This window comes from Benincasa hispida, chromosome 9 (assembly GCF_027475165.1).
Source record: "Benincasa hispida cultivar pf3 chromosome 9, pf3_genome.v1.1, whole genome shotgun sequence".
Taxonomy (NCBI): domain Eukaryota; kingdom Viridiplantae; phylum Streptophyta; class Magnoliopsida; order Cucurbitales; family Cucurbitaceae; genus Benincasa; species Benincasa hispida.
In genome coordinates, this window is record NC_143486.1 from 85,650,522 (window position 1) to 85,666,941 (window position 16,420).

Genomic DNA, 16,420 nt, shown 5'->3' on the forward strand with positions numbered 1-16,420 from the left:
AAGAGTAAATAAGCCAGCATCAAGTAGAACGCCTAGTACATCTAAAGATAGACTTACTGGTATTTATTGCATTCTGTGTTCGACGCATGCATCCTAGAGATAGGTTTTGTATGTTATTTGCATTGAGAAGTAGCGAATAAGAGTCTAATGCATAAACAAAGGTAAGCAAGCCACCTCATTCACATCACATTCTGGTTCATGTACATTCATCTTAGATCAACGCATACCACTTACATTAAAATCCATTTTCGCATGATCCATCACTCACTACTCAACTCTTTTGTATATTCTTGCACAGGTACAACACCTTAGTGTAAATAACACATTTCTCTCATAAAATTAGGAAACCCCTACAATAACTACAACGCAAGGTCTGCGTTAGCTTAACTGAATCCCTGAGTTCGACATTGGACTTACCAAGAACCTAAATTGGATTTATACTTGGGTCTAATTTAGGAAAACTTGAACGTCAATAGGAGTATCGTGCGTTCTGTTGCACATCTTTAATGCACTAACGCGTTACAAATACATAAATGCATCAAAGCATCAACGCATCATTTATACTTAGAACTTATTTCTCCAATTTATTTTATACAATACACTCCCAGCTCGAATCACAATAGCAACAAGCAACTGTCCTCCCATTTCAACTCTCAATGCTACTTGAAATATTCGAGAAGCATACGAACAATAGACACGGGCAAACGAGAAGGCCCGGATGTATATCTTGGAAAACCTTTCCGAAGTCTTGGCCAAAAAGCATGAGCTCATACTTACAACTCGTGAGATTATGGAGTCTCTGAAGGGAATGTTCGGAGAACCGTCCACACAGCTCAAGCACGACGCTCTCAAACACATCTTCAATGTCCGTATGCAAGGAGGAGCATCTGTTCAAGAGCATGATCTCAACATGATGGTCAAATTCAACATGGCGGAGATGAATAAGTCCATCATCGATAAAGTCAGTCAGGTTAGCTTCATTCTGGAATCTTTACGGGAAAGTTTTCTACAGTTTCGTAGCAATGCTGTTATGAACAAGATTGACTACAACCTGGCCACCTTGCTCAAGAGCTGTAGACCTTCCAAGCCTTGATGAAAACCAAGGGATAGAAGGATGAAGCAAATTTTGCTTCATCTTCTAAAAAGTTTCACAAAGGTTCAACCTCTGGAACAAAGTTTGTGTCTTCTTCTTCTAACACTAAAAAGTGGAAGAAGAAGAAAGGTGGAAAGGGGAAAGCTAACCCACCAGATGTTGCCCAGAAGAATGCCAAAGGAATCTGTTTCCATTACAACCAGGAAGGACATGGAAGAAGAATTGTCCCAAATACTTAGCGAAAAAGAAAAAGGCTAAGCAAGGTAAATATGATTTACTTGTTTTGGAAACATTTTTAGTGGAGAATTATGATTCAACCTAGATAATTGATTCGGGCACCACTAACCACGTTTGTTCTTCATTTCAGAGAATTAGTTTCTAGCGATAATTGGAAGTTGGGGAAATGACGATGCGAGTTGGATTTGGGCACGTCGTATCAGCTGTGGCAGTGGGAGGTCTCTAGTTAATTTTACATAATACATATATTTTGCTAGAAATATATATGTAGTTCCTTGTTTGAAAAGGAACATCATTTCTATAAAATGCTTACTTGAACAAACATATTGTATAAATTTCTCTGTAAATAAAGTTTTTATTTCAAAGAATGGTGCCAATATTTATTCTGTTGAGCTGGAAAATAATCTTTATGTGCTAAGACCGTTAGCAACTAAAACCCTCCATAATACTGAAATGTTTAAAACTGTGATAACTCAAAATAAAAGAGTTAAAATTTCTCCTAAAGAAAATACTCATCTTTGGCACCTGAGATTAGGACACACCTATCTATATAGGATTGAGAGGTTGGTGAAGAATTGACTTTTAAGCGAGTTAAAAGAAAATCCTTTATCTGTGTATGAGTCATGCCTTGAAGGTCATCGATGACCTTCAAGGCATGGTTCTTCTTTACCTGATCCGTTTTGGGGTTTTGCAGTACAGACTGCAGCGTATATTTTGAACTGTGTTCCATCCAAAAGTGTTACCAGAACACCTTTGGAATTATGGAATGGTCGTAAAGCTAGTTTACGTCATTTCAGAATTTAGGGTTACCTAGCACATGTGCTTGAGGCAAATTTTAAAAAATTAGAACCTCGTTCAAAACTATGCTTATTTTTAAGCTAACCCAAAGGAACGAGAGGTGGTTACTTCTTTGACCTTAAGGAAAATAAAGTGTATATCAACAAACGTTACTTTTTTAGAAGAAGACCACATAAGGGAGCACAACCCTGCTGATAGTTCTAAAAAAGAACTATTATTCCTAGCTTAATTCGGGCTTGTTATCAGGTTGTACGTGTTTATTGTCTTATTTTCTAGGTATCAAACACCGAGGAGTAGAATTGGAGATTTAAAACTGTTTGGGGTTAATTTGAAGCAATTTAGAGTAAATTTGAGCATCCAGGCTTCAAATGAGTTAAAAAGACAAAAATGCCCCTGTTGAGCGTCACAACGCTCCTGATTTACCTAACTTGACACTCGTGCAACGCTTGAAGGCAGCAGCTCAAAGTACAGGGGAGCATTGCAACATTGGACACAGCGTCATAACGCTCTGAAAGATCAACATTGCCACCGTTGCAACGCCGTGCAACGCTCGACCCTGACGCTTGAAGAATGAACAAAGTGTTTCAACGTTGTTTTACAGTGTCGCGACACTATGAACTTTGAAGGACGAACACAGTTAGCACGTGCGCGAGTGAGCATTGCAATGTTGTTTCCAGCATTGAGACCCTGCCTCGAATTTTATAAATAATCTCTTCGTCTTTAGGTCAAAATATGCCAAATTTTGGAGGCCAAATCGATGGAGGCCGAAGTTAATCTTCATTCTTCTTCCTTTTCCTTCAATTTTCAGTATCTTTAGGTTAGTTTTTATTTTGTTTTGGGTTGTAATCGATGGATTGGAAGTTTGTTTTTTAATCTATGAATTAAGAGGTAATCTCTATATAATTTCTTTGAGCAAGAGCCCTGTGTTTAATTTCTTGAAGGTTTCTTAATTAATTTAACTGCAATCTTGTGAATTCTTTGGTTCAATTTGTTTTAAACTTGATGGAGTTTTGATAAATTCTTCTGACAAATTAATTTGTTGAAATTCTTGTTTGCAAAATGATTCTAGCCTATGCATTATTGATTGATTTAGTTGCATGTATTAGGATCGCATGTTTAGGGTCTAGGCTTTTTCTGGCCAAACTTATGTATGCCCTGGTATAATCTTTCCAAATAAATAATGCTACTAGATATGGCTTTCCGGCTTATAGTATGTCTCAACAATTGAACCCTTTCTTAATGCTTTTCAGTTTTAACTTGTATGTCGCTAAGAAGGAAAAGTTTTAAACTGAATTAGTGTTGGTTTGGATTTTTAATCAAAATTGGCTAATTGAGCTATTAGAATTTCTAATAGGTTGAAGGATTGACAAATTCAGCTTAATTAATTGGTGCCTAATGAAAGAAATTGCGTAGAAGCTCTCTGTTGCTCTAGAAATTAGATAGACTCCTATCCTAGATTACATTTACCATTTTATTTAATTTCACACATGTTATCTCTTCCACACCAAAACCCTCATTTATCGCTCTAATTAGAAAATTAACTCAACGAAACCAATTGTGCTTCTCTGTGGATCGACTCGGACTTACTACTATTGCTACATTTCAGTAGTAATAGAAGTAGTTCGGTATTTACAAATTTCTTTTGTTTCACAGTCCTTTTTGGGAATTAAAACGACACTGAATCGGATCCGAACATCTGTAGTAAGGTTGTGTTGAATGAACTTTCCAATGTATCTACTGAACCTTTAACAAGAGTTGTTGAAGAATCCACACTTCAACAAGAGTTGTTGATGTTGGATCATCTAGTATGTCAAATTCACCTCAAATGTTGAGGGAACCTCGACACAGTAGAAGGGTTGCGAACCTAATTATCCGTTATATGGGTTTAACAGAAATCCTAGCCATGGTAGCTGGCGAAGATGTTGAGGATCCATTATCTTACAAGAAGGCAATGGAGAATGTTGACAAAGATGAATGGATCAAAGCTATAGATCTCAAAATGGAGTCGATGTACTTTAATTCAATTTGAAATCTTGTAGATCTACCTGATGAGGTTAAACCTATAAGTTGCAAACGAATCTAGAAGAGAAAACGGGGTAATGATAGGAAGGTGCAAACCTTCAAGGCTAGACTAGTGGCAAAGGGTTATACCCAACTTGAGGGAGTTGACTATGAGAAGACTTTCTCACTTGTTACCATGCTCAAGTCTATCTGGATCCTCTTATCCATTGCCTCATATTATGACTATAAGATTTGGTAAATGAACGTCGAGACTGTCTTTCTGAATAGAAATCTTGAGAAGACTATTTATATAGAGTAACCTAAGGGATTCATAACCCAAGGTCAAGTGCTTGGTTTGCCAGCTTAATCGGTCCATTTATTGACTGAAGCAAGCTTCTTGATCTTCGAAAATAAAGTTTGATACTGCAATTAAATCTTATGGCTTTGATCAAAAAGTTGATAAGCCTTATGTATATAATAGAATCATCAACAGTTTAGTAGCTTTCCTGGTGTTATATGGCTTAGTTTGTTTTTTGAATTCAGATCTTTAGAGATCGAAAAACAAAATGCTAGCTCTGTCTCAAGTATCGTACATTGACAAAATGCTTGTCAAGTATTTGATGCAAAACTCCAAAAGAGGTTTGCTACTTTTCAGGCATGGAGTTATCTTATCTAGGAACAGTGTCTTAAGATACCCTAAGAGGTTGAGGAAATGAGACGGATCCCCTATGCATCGGCTGTTGGCAGCCTGATGTATGCGATGTTATATACTAAACCTGACATATGCTATGCGGTAGGATAGTCATTAGACATCAATCTAATCCAAGATATGATCATTGAACTTTCAATAAGAATATCCTCAAGTATCTACGGGGAACGAGGCACTACATGCTCATATATGGTTCTAAAGATCTGATCCTTACAGAAAACACGAAATCTGATTTTCAGACTGATAAAGATTTTATGAAATCCACATTAGGATCAATGTTCACTCTTAACAGAGGAGCAGTAGCCTGGAGGAGCACCAAGCAAGAGTGTGTTGCTGACTCCACTATGAAGGCTGAGTGTGTAAACCCCGAACTCTAGGTTTCCTTAGCCAAAGGAATGTTATATTAAATATTTAATAAGTGGAAATCCATGTTTATTTATAGGAAATATGGAGGAAGGGAAAGAAAAACACAATAAAGAAGGAGGCTCATTAATTGTTTTTGGCTAGAAGCACTAAGTGTGGGGTGACGTGGTAGGACATTTATTTCTATTACTATAAAATTCATAAATGGTTTAATCTTAGAGCTCGGGAGGCGGCATGAAGATTAAAAGGAAGGGGAAATTCAAAAGCTTGGTCTCGGTAGTTGGCATAAGAAAATTTAGTGAAATCGGTGCCATTTGAAAGCTGGGAGAATCTAGTTTTCGAAGTTTTCTTGTCGGAGAAAGATTGTAGGAGAAGAAGAACAAAAAGTGAAGAATTTTCAGAAGAGGCAGAATCTCGGATTAATCAGGGCTCGAGGTAAAGATTGGAAGCTTTAGGCTAAACTATAAGGAATTTTTGGCTGAAATTTTTAGGTAAGGAAGTTTCTTGAAAAGAATTCTGGATTTTGAGTTATGAATTTTTGAAGTTAAAGAAGGAAATCTATGCATAAGCAGACAACTGCTTGGGAAGAACAAGCAAACAGCTCACCGTGGAGAGAGAGAGCGAGATAAGGAGGATGAAGATCTCGCTCAGGATGATAATTTCGCTGATTTTATGCTAAAGATCTTGCTCAAGAAGGAAATCTCGCTAGAAATTTGGGTTGAATCTCGTTGGTATGGTGAGTATTGCTAGGTTGAAATTTTGTTAATGAAATGCTTGATCTTGCTCATGAGGATGAATTCACTCATAATGGTTATCTCGTTAGCAATATTGTTTTGTTGAGGAAAGTTCCATTAGTAAACAAACTATTTGAGGTATTTTGCTAAGAATTCTAAGGAATTTAACTGGAAATTATGTCCTTGTAGGCCAAGATGAGCTAGAAGAGGCGTATAAACCGTTAAGAGCCCCGATGAGCTATGAGTGACTAAATGAACTTAATGCTTCCAATACTTATACATATAAGGCCAAGTAAGTTACAGTGATGTTGATGATGAATTTATACTTCCTCGAGCAACAAATGATTAATGAATAGCTTAACAAATCTTCCCCAGCTTGTAAATGTTTTAATGCAGGCCAAGGTATATTATGAAAGCATTACAAAAGTTAAGTTTCTAATGTTGAAATATGATTTCTAGAGGAAAGCTATGATAGATGAGTCCTTGTGTGATTGATAAGCAATGGAACATAATTTGATGTTACGAAATAACCCGATACTGAAGGATATAGAGAAGGTATCTGGGTAATAGTACCTAAAGTGTTGACGGTACTTAGAAAACTCCACGTGCACGTAGGTAGTTCTGAATGAGAGGCCGAAGTATTGGTCTTCTAGGCCATATACCACTAAAGGGAGGCCGAAGTATGGGTCTCTTGGCCGGTAATAGACGTTGGGAGCTATAGTAATGTAGGCTCGTTCTCAACTAAGGAATAATGATGTTTAGTGATTTCTAAGAGTGGTTCTTAATGCTTATATTTAGAGAAAGTTGCTTGAGTGCTCATCGGTATATTTACATGTTTATAGTGATATAATGCATAGTGTAACATGATTCTATAGCCACTTATTGGGCCACTAGCTCACAGATTTTCTATGTTTTCCTTTTCAGGTAGCGGTCAGATTCCTTAAGGTTAATCAAGTTGATGCTTGCCACTGAAAGACCCGACTTATTAAGAAGACTTAGGTTGATGATCTGTTTATGTACACATGTTTTGAGAGGGACTAGGGCTTTGTTAGAGAAGCTAGGAGCCATCTGTGAATATTTTCTCCGTAGATGTTATGTCATGGTTGTATGCATATGTTTATATAATCTTATGTAGAACATTAAGGAGGCATGTTGTATGTGTACATTATTAATATTTTAACAGGTTGGTATTTAGATTAGAAGGCTAAGGTGGTAAGTGCTGACAGTAGGGCTAGTGACTACCATGGTCATATCCTCTTCCAAATTAAGAGGGTAATCTGGGAGGGGGTTGTGACAGAGTGTGTAGCGGCTTATGAAGCTGTATGGAAATTGTTTGACTCAAGAAGTTTCTGACTAATCTAGAAGTTGTTCCAAACATGTCAAAGCCCATCACACTTTATTGTGATAATATTGGTGTTATGGCTAAATCCCGAGAGTCTCAAAGTCACAACTGTGGGAAGCGTATAGAACGGAAGTATCATCTCATCCGAGAGATTGTGCATCAAGGAGACGTGATCGTCACGTAAATAGCTTTGGAGCACAAGGATGCTTGAGGGTCACCTGCAGAGTATGGGTCTACGGGACAGACTATGTTTAGATTAGGGTAAGTAGAGGAGACTATTTGTATTGGGCGTGTTATGTCCTAGTTTATTAATTTGTGTATTTTATATTTTATTTTGACTTTTACATTGTACACCCCACTAGCTTTAGGTCAAAGGGGAGATTGTTGGGATTGATGCCCTAACTCTCGTAGGATTCTATAGTTTGTAATTATATTGTACAAACATTTTATTTATTTGTAATAAAATATGTGATGTTTTATTTCAAAATTAGTTTCATTAACCACAAACCAATAAACTAACATCCAAGGCTATCTTGTAACTTAAACATGTATGTAGAGACATACAGGTGGATCATGTTTAAATGATAACCTAAATGGTCTGTAGTAGATGGATAAAGTTGGATACGTTATCCTGGTGACATTACGCGTATGGCCCGCTTTGTAAATGTTACAATTGTTGTAAAGTGCTACACATGATCTGATCCTGATCATTCATGTGGGGACATATGAGCAGAGATATTCTATACAAAGGAGTTGTATAAGATCGGACCACGAAATGTTTAGTCTCATTATATAACGTCGTTCATAATAAAGACTTTTAATTCACTAGGATGACCAAAGGCAACATGCCCTTAATCCTGAGGGAGTTGTGAACTCCTACCTATGAGAGCGGTTCTTTGATTTATATAGGTGAGAGTGGAAAGATCGTCGACTCAACAAGCCTACCATTTTGGAGATTCGTCTGATTGAGGAGCTGGGAACATAACTACACAAGAAGAAATTCACTCATTCCCCAACATCAGGGTAAGTAGATAAATTACTCCCTTAAGCGCTAATTTTGGGGCTTGAACAATGTGGCGCCACACCATCTCTTGGCCAGAGAGAGGTTTAGTTAAAGTTGAACTATGATTGATTGTTCATTAGAGAGATCAGTGGAACTTAAGAAGTTAGATGTAACTACAGGGGCAAAATGGTAATTTTTGCCGAGATGTACTTACGATAAATTTATAAAGAGTCATCATATTGTTGACTGGTTATATCCAATGAACACAGAAATATATCTGTAGTATGAAAAGTCCAGTTTTTGGTTTTTAGGGGAGTGCCGAAAAGTTAACGATGGTGAATAATTTAATTAAAGGTGTTTAATTAACTATTCACGTACCGTTGGAGCTTCAAGCTACAGGTCCATGAGGTCCCCTCTGTAGCTCAACTAGAATTAATGAGTACCATTTTCGGATTAACTTGAGTTGTTTAAATTAATTGAGGAAATTAATTATATGTCATATAATTAATTTAATCTAATTATATATGATATAATTACTATAATGTATTTAAATACATTATAATATAAACTTTATTTGAGAGGAAATAAATATTTGAATATGATTCAAATATTAATTATATGAATTTGATTCTGTTGGGATTGATGTCCTAATTCTCTCGGTGGTCTCATAGTTTGTAAACTTTTTGTACACATTGTTATTAATAAAATAAATGTTATTTTATATGCATTTACTCAAATCCAATAAACTAATATCCGTGGTTATTTTATGTAACTTAAGCATGTATATGAGACACACAAGTGAATTATGCCTTAAGTAATAACCTAAATGGTATATAGTATAAAGATGAATGAGGGATATCTTATCCTGGTGACACTACGGATACGATCCACTTTGTAGATATTTACAAGTGCTGTAAAGTGCTATAAATGGTCTGATCCTGACCATTCATGTGGAGAAATGTGAGCGGGGTATCCTATACAAAGAGTTTGTATAAGACTGGACCACGAAATGATTAGTCTCTTTATCTAACGTCGTTGATAATTGAAACTTACATTTTACTAAAATGGCCATAGGTGACATGACCTTAATCCTGGGTGATTTGGGAACTCCTACCTATGAGGGCAATCCTTTGATTAGTATGAATGAAAGTGGTCAGATTGCCAACTCAACAAGCCTACCTTTTTGGGGATTCGTCTAATTGGGGAGCTGGGAACTCAGCTACACAAGACAAAATTAACTCCTTCCCCGAAGCAGGGGTAAGTAGATAAATTGCTTCCTTCAGGGCTAATTCAGAGTCTTGAACATAGTGGCCACACCCTCTCTTTGGAAGTGAGGACTCAGTCATAGTAGGACTATGACTTATATTCATTAGAGGAATCAATGGCACTTAAGAAGTTAGATGTAACTACAGGGACAAAATGGTAAATTGGTCCAGTTGTACTCATGAGCGATTTGTGAAGGGTTATTGCATTGTTGATTGGTCATATGGACACAGAAATATATCTGTAGTGCGAAGAGTGCAGTTGTCGATCTTTAGTGAAGTGACCAACAGTTACCAGATGGTGGATCTCGTGACTGAAGAGTTTAGTCAGTTATTTACGTACCATTAGAGCTTCAAGCTACAAGTCTATAAGGTCCCCTTGGTAGCTCAATGGGTTCAAGTTGATAATCAAATTTTGGGTTAGTTTAAAGTGTTCAAATTAACAAGAGAAAATTCAATTATTTGTGATATAATTGATATGATGTATTAGATACACATCAATTGGAGAAATTAATACAAAAATGATTTATATTAATTACCATAAAATAGAAAAAGAACTATAGTTTATATGTTTCATGTGATGAAATATTAAAACTATAAGTTATAAATATAATATGATAAGTTGGTTATCATATTTATTTAAATATAGTAATTATATGATAATTAATTATTCGTTTTCTCTAATAACTGAATTGAGTGGGTTATTGAAAGTTATGGCAACCATGAGATAAAAAAAAAATTATTTTCCAAAATTAGTAGTTAATTCATTTGGGAAAATCTAATGGAAAAAGCTATCAAGTAAAAAGTGCTTTACTAAGCGATAGCATTGAGAGCATACACGATCGAGCTACGAGCTGACTATACGATCGTTACTCACTTGATCGTTGCAACACGATCAAGTAATAAAGTCTATACGATAGGCTTCATTTTCTAAACGATCGAATACATCGTCTATATGATAGACAATCTTTATTTCCCACTTACTTGATTGTATACCTCTTGTTTGTAGGATTGTATCAGCAACAACAGAAGCACAAGAATCATCTAAGCACTCAAATTCACTAATTTTGGCAAAATATAAAGCATGCTCTTGCAGAAAAACAAGTGAGTTTCAAGACATACCTCTTGTAGAACTTCTTCAAAGCTCCTTCTCCAGCTGTTATCTTCTCCAAATCTTGTTGCATACCACCTCAAGATCTACCTCACTATTCTCTTGGTGCCCTAGATTGAGTTTTGGGACTCAAAACAAACTTGAATCAAGAAATGAAGGAGAAATGCTCACTGCAGAAATCTAGTTGAAGAACTCTTTCTTCAAACTGAATTCTCTCTTAAATTCTCTATAGATTGCATGCCCATTTTCACTCTAATATCTTCATTATATTGCAGATCAATATGCAAAGAAGAGACTTGCATGAGTTGCAGCTCATGCTTGGAGAAGACAAAGCAAAGAAAATGCTTTATGTGTGAACAACTAAGGAAATGGATAATGGAAAAATAACTTTTTCCATTTTTGTGTTTTTGCTTTTCACTTTTCCAATTTTATCATAAAATCAAAAATGATTTTATAAAATCTATTTTTCTTTTAAAACTGAAAATTTTAATTAATTTCATAAATTTATTATTAAATAAAACTTAATTAATTTAATATCAAATAATTTTAATACATATCCATTTTTATATATTTAAATCATATTTAAATATATAAATTCTCCTATTCCATTTAATTCTCAAATTAAACATGTAATTATATCTCACATAATTACTAATTCCCTTAATTATAATTTGAACGATTCTAACTAATTTATCACGCTATTCTAGAGCTAGTAAGGGGACCTCGTGGACTTACAAATCATGAGCTCCAACGATCCGAGATTAATTGGCTAAACTCATTAGACCAAATTAATCTCCATTCATTAACTAATGTGTCACTCCACTGAAGCCCATACTTGCACTCCCCTCATTGTAGATATATTATGTCAACATGATTTAACCATAATCAGCAAGTCAACCCTTCACAGGTTGTTCGTAATAACAACTGGGTTAAATATTTTTTTACCTCCGAGATTACGTCTTATTCCTCAAGTCCCTACCGATTCTCTAATGAACAACTGGTTTGTGATCCAATCACTAAACCAAACTCTCTTAACCCAGTGAGAGGGTGGGGCCCCTTGTTCAAGACCTGGATTCAGTACTTAAGAGAACAACCTTTCTCCTATCCCTAAATCGGGTAGGTGTGAACAACGTCTTGCACCCTATGTCCTCAGCTATCTATCCGGTCTTACCCCTGAAATAGGAGTCTTATTAAGCTGGCACTGTTGAGCCAAACCTCAACTATGCAAATCTAAGGCAATCCCGAATAAACAGGATTTCATAGTTAGCTCAGGATTAAGATCGAGTTATCTAGGTCATCTAGGTGAAATAGTCAGTCTTAAACAGTAAACAACGTTTTAAAGTAAGAGTGACTTATTTCTTGGTCCTGATCTTATGCAAATTCATTACATAAGACGCCCCCACTCCTCATGTCATAATATGTATGAATTAAGATCACATCGTATATATCACTTTACAACTCTTTGTAACAATTACAGAGTAGGCCTTATCCAATGGTGTTACCAGAACAAGGTACCCAACCTTATTCATGTACCATAGATCATTTTGACTATTTTCTCGAACCTGATCCACTCTTATATCTCCACATAAAGTTCAAGTACTCATACAATAGTCATGGGTCTTAATTTATTGGATTTAGACTTTCGTACAATTTGTGAATCAATAACAAGTATATTGATTATAAAAAATATTTATCATTTTACAAACTGCGAGTTTTAGGACATAAAACTCAACAATACTCCCACTTGGATTAAAACTTCAGTGGATCAATATATACAAATATATACAATGTTGAGTTTACATGGAGAAAATAAAATTTACAAATACAATAAACTAGGGCATTACAATACCCACAAATTCTTCCACTTGCCCTAGTGATACAAAACTCATAGACCTAGCCCTACTAGATGACCTTCAAATACTTTAGTCGAGAGGGCCTTCGTAAATGGATCAGCTAAGTTGTCTTGGGAAGTAATCTGAGTGACAATAACGTCTCCTTTGTGTACAATCTCCCTGATGAGATGGTACTTCCGTTCGATATGCTTTCCTCTTTTATGGCTTCGCGGTTCCTTTGAATTTGCAACCGCTCCACTGTTGTCACAATAGAGAATGACAAGCAGGTGCATATTAGGAACTACTTCCAGATCTGTCAAGAACTTTCTGAACCATACTGCTTCTTTTGCTGCTTCGCTTGCAGCTACATACTTAGCTTCCATTGTAGAGTCCGCAATACAACTCTGTTTGATGCTTCTCCACACAATTGCTTCTTCATTAAGAGTGAATATTGACCCTGAAGTTGATTTCCTGGAATCAATATCGGTCTAAAAGTCAGAATCAATGTATCCAGGAAGGATCAAATCCTTAGGACCATACATGAGCATATAATCTCTCGTTCTCCGAAGATATTTGAGAATGTTTTTAACAGCAGTCCAATGGTCATGACCAAGATTGGACTGAAATCTGCTGACAATTCCTACGGTATAGCATATATCAGGACGAGTACACAACATCGCATACATCAAACTCCCAACTGTAAATGCACATGGAATTCGATTAATCTTCTCAACCTCTTGAGATGTCTTAGGACTATGTTCCTTAGACAAGTGAATTTCATGCCTGAAAGGTAAAGATCCTTTCTTGGAATTTTGCATTTTACACCTAGACAACATCTTGTCTATATAAGATGTTTCAGATTATGTCAATGTTCTATTCTTGCGATTCTGTACTATTTGGATTCCAAGAACATACTGTACTTCTCCTAAATCTTTCATTTGGAATTGTGAAGCCAGTCATCTCTTAGTGCCAACTAGATATTATACATCATTCCTAATGAGTAGAATATCATCAACATACAACACTAGAAAAGCGATAGTTTTTTTGATGATTTTCTTATATACACAAGGTTCGTCAACATTTTGTTTAAAGCCATAATATTTGATCACAACGTCAAATCTCATATTCTAGGATCTAGAAGCTTGTTTTAATCCATAAGTGGATCGATATAGCCTGCAAACCTCTTGCTCTTGACCCTGCTGTATGAACCCTTCTGGTTAACATATATAGATACTTTCTTCAGGATAGCCATTCAGAAAAGTTGTCTTGACATCCATTTGCCATATGTCATAATCATAAAATGTGGCTATGGATAAGAGTATTCTAATAAACTTTATCATGGCAACTGGAGAGAAGGTTTCTTCAAAATCTAATCTCTCTCTTTGGGTAAACCCTTTTGCCACAAGTCTAGCTTTATAGGTCTGTACCTTACCCGCTTGTTCTCGTTTTCTCTTATAGATCCATGACTTTAATCCGTTCTGCTGAGGTGTGCTAGGGACTGTGAGTTGAGACTGAATTCCATGTTCTATCAAATAGTTCTGGAATTCTATGTCCATATACTCACTCCTCGATTTGATCGAAGTGTTTTAATCTTTTTACCTAATTGGTTTTCAACCTCAACCTTATACTCTTTGTACTTTTCAAAAGTTTCAGACTTTTGGCGCATTAGGTAAACATGCCCATACTTGGAATAATCATCTATAAAACTGATGAAATATTCATACCCTCCTCTTGCTCTAACATTTAGAGGCCCACAAAGGTCTGAGTGAATCAGCTCTAGGGGTTCTTTGGCTCTAAGACCTTTTCCAGAAAAAGATCTTTTTGTCATTTTACCCTCAAGACAGAACTCACATAGTGGTAATGAATTGTCTTACAACTAATTTAGATGACCGTTCTTAACCAATCTCTCAATGCTGTTGAGATTTATATGACCCAGTCTCAAGTGCCAAAGATAGGCATTTGGAGAAATCTTCCTCTTCTTATGAGTCTCAGCAGTTTTAAACATCTTTATGTTCAAAACAGCTTTGACCTCGGTTGGTTTTAAAATGTACAAGTTATTTTCTAATTTTGTAGAGCAAATCTGTTTATTTCCTATTTTGATGAACATTTCATCATTTTCAAAATAAACTTTATGATTTTTTTCTAGCAAACAAGAGACAGATATTAGATTCCTTTTCATAGAATGAATATAATATACATTTTTCAAATAAATGTACTTATCTCCTATAAATGACTTCATATCTCCCACTGTTTTGGCTGAAACAATCTCCCTGGTCCCTACCTTAAAGATTGTTTCACCTTCTGTCAACTATCTCTAGAACTTGTTTCCTGCCAGATAGTACATACATGATTAGCGACACATGAATCAATTATCCAAATTTTATCGTTTTCCACTAAACATGCTTCGATAATAAATAAATCATATTTATCTTGTTGTTCAAATTCAGCAGTCTCATCTACATAATTCATAATTTTAGATGAGTTGGGAGATAGAGGACAATCCTCTGTTAAAACTCTTTTAGTGTAATCATCAGCTAGTAATTTGTTTGTCGGTTTGATTTTACTGTTATATAAGTCGGAAGTGAGTATTATAGAATTCGACACGCTGATAAAATTCAAACAAATTCTAATTAGCAAATTGTAACTAAATCCAAAATCAAGTTTTAGCAAAAAGTAATAATGTACCCATAACCATTATTTATTTGCAACGATATTTTAGTGAGTCAGAATATGTGCTACTGTGGGCCAGTCAGATACTCCTTCACTAAAACAAACAATTTTGACCAAACACTATCCCCGGAATAACTTTTATTCATATGGTTGTTTAGTTATCGTTTTCGGTCAAGATCTTTACTAATAACTTAGTAATTCTTGTAAGTGTGACCCGCCATTTTTCAGATCCTATAGAACGATATGAACTTGCCTCCGAAATAGAAGACAATATCCAAGAAAGAACTATAAAACCCTATTCATTTTACTGAAGTCTGGGTTGTTTTGAATCCTATATTACAACCCTCCGTGGGGATAGTCATCGCTAAACGACTAGCAAAGGGCCACTTAAAGCTAACCAGCAGACGCAACATAGGAATCTCACGGTTCAGACTAATAGAGGAGACCGTAGGATATATTGACACATATCCTTCACACACTTACTATGAACTATTTCCTCCATTTACCTTGATATTGACTCATACAAAACACTTTCCGTGGGGAGGTCACTCCCAAGGTGAAACGAAGCGTCATATGAATCTCACGGTATAAACTATAATGAGACGTGGCAGTTGAAAACTATTTATCGTATAATAGACTTATGTTTGAACAACTTCTTCTTATTCACCAAAATCTAGATTTAAGCCAAAAATACTCTCCGTAGGGAGGTCACTCCCAGGGTGACACGAAGTACCACTTAAATCTGGATTGTGAACTCTTAGAGACGTGGGAGCTAAAAATAGCGTATCATATATGTTATTAATCTCCCATTGATGTTTTCTAATAACTCTATCATATAGAAGTTATTAAACTTCCACTAAAGTGTTCTATTTGGGTAGATTTATACTTAGGTTCTTTTCGGCTAATAAAACAACCCTAAGTTTATGTGGTTTATCTAAGTATAACTCTTATAATTGGATTTTAACCTATGATGTCTAGGTGATAAACCATTTTATTACCTCACATCACTCACGTATGCTCATAAAACTGGTTACCAACGCTCAATAATTCGGCCATAATCCTCCGGTAGGAGGTGTTCCGTAAACCGTCAACTTAAGTACCCCCAGCCTTAGACGGGATTATATACCGGTTGAGTTTGTAACCTAGGTTTTATAAGTTTTAACAATTAAAACAGGTAGTCAACCTACGTGAGCATGTAGCTGTTGTTTATGGATTTTAAATGTCTAACCCTATTTTATAACAATTTCTAAAACTTTAGACATGCT

At 35.7% G+C, this 16,420-nt stretch overlaps 1 protein-coding gene across 1 annotated transcript; it reads left to right on the plus strand.

Moving 5' to 3' along the window:
* The first annotated feature begins 718 nt into the window (after nucleotides 1-718).
* LOC150034140 (uncharacterized) lies at nucleotides 719-1,093 on the plus strand. Its single transcript, XM_090317248.1, has one exon. It carries the CDS (start codon nucleotides 719-721, stop codon nucleotides 1,091-1,093), a length of 375 nt encoding a protein of 124 aa, XP_090173374.1.
* The last annotated feature ends 15,327 nt before the right edge of the window (nucleotides 1,094-16,420 follow it).